We start from the raw sequence: 4150 nt of genomic DNA, 5'->3' as shown, positions 1-4150 counted from the left end.
TGTATCAGAAAGGTTCTGATGATCCTGAAGAACAGAACCTGACCTGACCAGCAGAACCAGGATGAATGACGACCCACTGCAGACTGGAGACATCAGTCTGACTCTGGAACGTCCCTCAGCTGCAGACAGCGGGATCTACAGCTGCAGAGTCAGGAAACGAGTCGTCTTGGTGATGAAACGGGTTCATCTCCAGGTCAAAGGTCAGTGGTTAAATGTTGCATTCTTCCAATCAGGTGATTGGTGGTGATCAATAGTGATGATTGACTGATCAGAAGGTCAATTTGATGTAATGAGTGAAGATGAGGAAGCAGATCAGGAGGTTCAGGACAGACAGGGACCTGAAGAAGCAGCTGGAGGCTTTGACTAGGACAGTGCCCCCTGCTGGAGATACCAGTTAGTGTTCAGAACCACCAGACGGGTCAGAACCATCAGAACTGAAGTTCCTGCAGCCTGGAAGCAGCAAACATGTTGTGAATGAGGATGCAGGTGGACATGGATTTTATTTTTATTTAAAATAAGTTTTTCCAACATTTTGAAATTTAGTCTTATTCTTCTTTGATAAAAATTCTCCAGCAGCAGAAAACAGCTGCTCACTCGGCCCAGATGAGGCTGGAGAGCAAAGAGACTGTAAAGAAAAGAGGAAGAGGCTTTGATAGATGGTATTTGGTTGTTCCAGTAACTCAGAGGATCCAGAGTCTTGGTCTTATCGTCTCTGGCAGGAATCGCTGCTCCTCCTGGACATCAGGAGGAACTTTTGGTCTGAGAAAGAAAGACTCATAATAAAACTTGTAATCCCATGTAGATAAAGTCAAACAAGGCTCAACTATACTGACAATAAAACATGTCAAAAGTTGTTAAACTTATGACAATATTCACATGTATGATGTATTTCCATTGTTATACAACTGAGATACTCATTTTGACAGACAAAAGCATAGAATATGTTGGACGGGCTTTGATCAGAAGCAAAACTTTGAGTCATAAACAAAAACGTAGAATAGCAAGAAAAGATTTCCGACATGTGCAAATAAGTCTGTTTTGCAAATAATCTTTTCACTTCATGAGACAAAAATGTGTGATTTTAATTTTTTAAAAAGTTTTTTTTTAAGCAAAACTCAGTAGGCTTTTCTCATGGCTACATGCATTAACAATTAAATTTTTGCTTTTATTTATTTATTTTCGTTTTTCTGCAGTTCCACGTTAAAGTTTGATGCAGCTCTGCTTTCCTGAATGGACCATCTTCATCTCCACTGCAAGTGTAGCAAACAGGCAGCTCTTTTTTATAGATTACAGTTCACTAAAAGGTTGCATTGTGCCCTTGTTTATATTTTTAATAGTGTAATTCTGTAAAGACAAAATATGTCTGGTGGTCTAGCTCTGATTTACATGTCCTGCTAAATTGCGGGTTTGAATATGGCAATACTTTCTTACAACAAAATAGACCTGTAGAAAGAAATGACTAATAAAATATCTTACATATGCATAGTTGTATGCTCTATGTAGAGATTTTCCTTAGCTTTGATTATATATCTCACAATTTTGTAATTTATCATTGTTTATTAAACTATGAAAGCTGAGGGGTTTTGTTAATATTCTGTCCTAGAATGCGGTTAGATGTGCCCTTTTTTTTGAGCACCTGCCCCTTTAGTGGTCTCTGCACGGCCCTGCTGTATCGTAAAAGATCAAGAATTATTTTGTCAAATGCATTTGACAGATTGACAGATTCACTTCCTTCACACAGTTTGGCGCTTTAATGTCATTTCGAAACAGTTCCTGTATCGGTCACGTGATTTGCTGAAACCAATATGCACACCGACACGGGTTTTGGTCTATGGGCTTGATGCAGGCGCCGACGCGTCGGTGTTGCCGGAGCCATCATTAGTTTCTGTATTTCAATATAAAGTGACATTAAGGAGTTGGCTAGAATTTTAATGTTCCATCTACATGTTCTCAAATTGACAACCAAATAACTGTTACCTGGTCAAAGCATCATGTAGTGATTTTGCTTTTTCTCCATTAATGGATCTTTGCAAACTCTGTACAGGATGTCATCGTGAATCTTCAGTTTTTCCCAGTTTTAGTTTTTTTAGCCTTTAGAGCTGACCCAAGTCTGTTTCGTCTTGATCGTCGTCTCCCTTAGATGATGAATGGGTGACTTGGGTTTGGACAGCATCATTTCTCTATTAAGAAGCTCTTGAAGTAAAAAAACAGGCAGAGGTTCTTCACCTGGCTGGACTGACTGCTCCAAATCCTGGACCAGCATGAAACCATGAATCTCTGCTTTGGACCTTCATCCCAATATNAATTATTGAATTATGTTACATTCATAGAAGGTCATGAAGAAGAACCAAACTGGCCACTTTATTAGTCCAGTTACTTGTTAGAATATTGCAAAATGTTTTTATTTGTTTGTTTCTCTTTCTTTCTTCAGATATTGTTGGTCTGTATCAGCCTGACCTTAAAGCGTCTCTGAAGATGAAGTTCCAGAGTCTCTCTGAAGGCGTCGCTGAACCTGGAAATCAAACCTTTCTGAACCAGATCTACATAGAGCTCCACATCACAGAGGGGTTAACTAGAGAGGTCAACCAGGAACATGAAGTTAGATGCATTGAAACAACATCCAGGAAACAAGAAACAACAATCAGAAGAGAAGACATCTTTAAAGTCCCACATGAAAGAGATCAACCAATCAGAACAGTGATGACAAAGGGAGTGGCTGGCATTGGGAAAACAGTCTTAACACAGAAGTTCACTCTGGACTGGGCTGAAGACAAAACCAACCAGAACATCCAGTTTATATTTCCATTCACTTTCAGAGAGCTGAATGTGCTGAAAGAAGAAAAGTTCAGCTTATTAGGACTGATTCATAAATTATTTTCTAAAACCAAAGGAATCTACAGCTTTGAAATGTTCCAGGTTCTGTTCATCTTTGATGGTCTGGATGAGAGTCGACTTCCTCTGGACTTCAAGAACAAGGAGATCCTGACTGATGCTACAGAGTCCAGCTCACTGAATGTTCTGCTGACAAACCTCATCAGGGGGAAACTGCTTCCCTCTGCTCTCCTCTGGATAACCACACGACCTGCAGCAGCCAATCAGATCCCTGCTGAGTGTGTTGACATGGTAACAGAGGTCAGAGGGTTCACTGACCCCCAGAAGGAGGAGTACTTCAGGAAGAGATTCAGAGATGATGAAGAGAAGGCCAGCAGGATCATCTCCCACATCCAGAAATCAAAAAGTCTCCACATCATGTGTCACATCCCAGTTTTCTGCTGGATCACTGCCAATGTTCTGGAGGATGTGATGAAGACCAGAGAGGGAGGAGAGCTGCCCAAGACCCTGACTGAGATGTACATAGAGTTCCTGGAGGTTCAGTTCAAAATCAAGGAGGAAAAGTTTGATGGACGACGAAAGACAAAATCTATCTGGAGTCCAGAGAACAAGAAGCTGATTGAGTCTCTAGGAAGACTGGCTTTAGATCAGCTGCTGGAGGGAAACATGATCTTCTATGACAAAGACCTGAAACGGTGCGGCATCGACATCAAAGATGCTGCGTTGTACTCAGGAGTTTTCACTGAGATGTTTAAAAAGGAAAGAGGCATGGGCAACATCTCCGTCTACTCCTTTGTTCATCTGAGCATCCAGGAGTTTCTGGCTGCAGTCTACATGTTCCACTGCTTCACCAGCAAGAGGTCAGAGGTCATCAAGACGTTCCTCGGAGGAAAATACAATGAAACATCTCTAGATGAGTTCATGAAGAAAGTCATGAAGAAATCCCTCAGCAGTAAAAATGGCCACCTGGATCTGTTTGTCCGTTTCCTTCATGGTCTCACTCTGGAGTCCAACCAGAGTCTGTTAGGAGGCCTGCTGGGTCGGACAGAGATCAGTCCAGAAACCATCCAGAGAATCATCAACAATCTGAAGAAGATGAACTCTGATGAAATCTCTCCTGACAGAAGCATCAACATCTTCCACTGTCTGGTGGAGATGAACGACCTCTCAGTGTTTCAGGAGATCCAGCAGCTCCTGGAATCAGGGAAGAAGCTCTCAGAGATCCAGTGTTCAGCTCTGGCCTTCATGCTGCAGATGTCAGAGGTTCTGGATGAGTTGGACCTGGAGAAGTACAACACATCAGAATCAGGACGACAGA

The 4150-nt window shown here is 41.7% G+C and overlaps 1 protein-coding gene across 9 annotated transcripts in view; it reads left to right on the top strand.

The window, feature by feature from the left end:
- The first annotated feature begins 39 nt into the window (after positions 1-39).
- The window catches only part of LOC106939740 (NACHT, LRR and PYD domains-containing protein 3-like), a 38075-nt gene continuing 33964 nt past the window's right edge, over positions 40-4150 (top strand). For 5 of the 9 annotated variants that reach the window (XM_015022269.1, XM_015022265.1, XM_015022266.1 and 2 more), the window contains exons 1-2: positions 40-200; positions 2432-4130. In XM_015022269.1, coding sequence (XP_014877755.1) covers positions 62-200; positions 2432-4130 — 1838 coding nt within the window. In that variant the 5' untranslated portion in view covers positions 40-61. The remainder of the gene's footprint in view (positions 201-2431; positions 4131-4150) is intronic. The other 4 variants (XM_015022267.1, XM_015022268.1, XM_015022264.1 and 1 more) reach the window with 1 other exon arrangement.

The sequence above is a fragment of the Poecilia latipinna genome, unplaced genomic scaffold (assembly GCF_001443285.1).
Source record: "Poecilia latipinna isolate Pla-1442-1.1 unplaced genomic scaffold, P_latipinna-1.0 Scaffold2966, whole genome shotgun sequence".
Taxonomy (NCBI): domain Eukaryota; kingdom Metazoa; phylum Chordata; class Actinopteri; order Cyprinodontiformes; family Poeciliidae; genus Poecilia; species Poecilia latipinna.
This window is presented reverse-complemented; position numbering and strand designations above follow the sequence as displayed.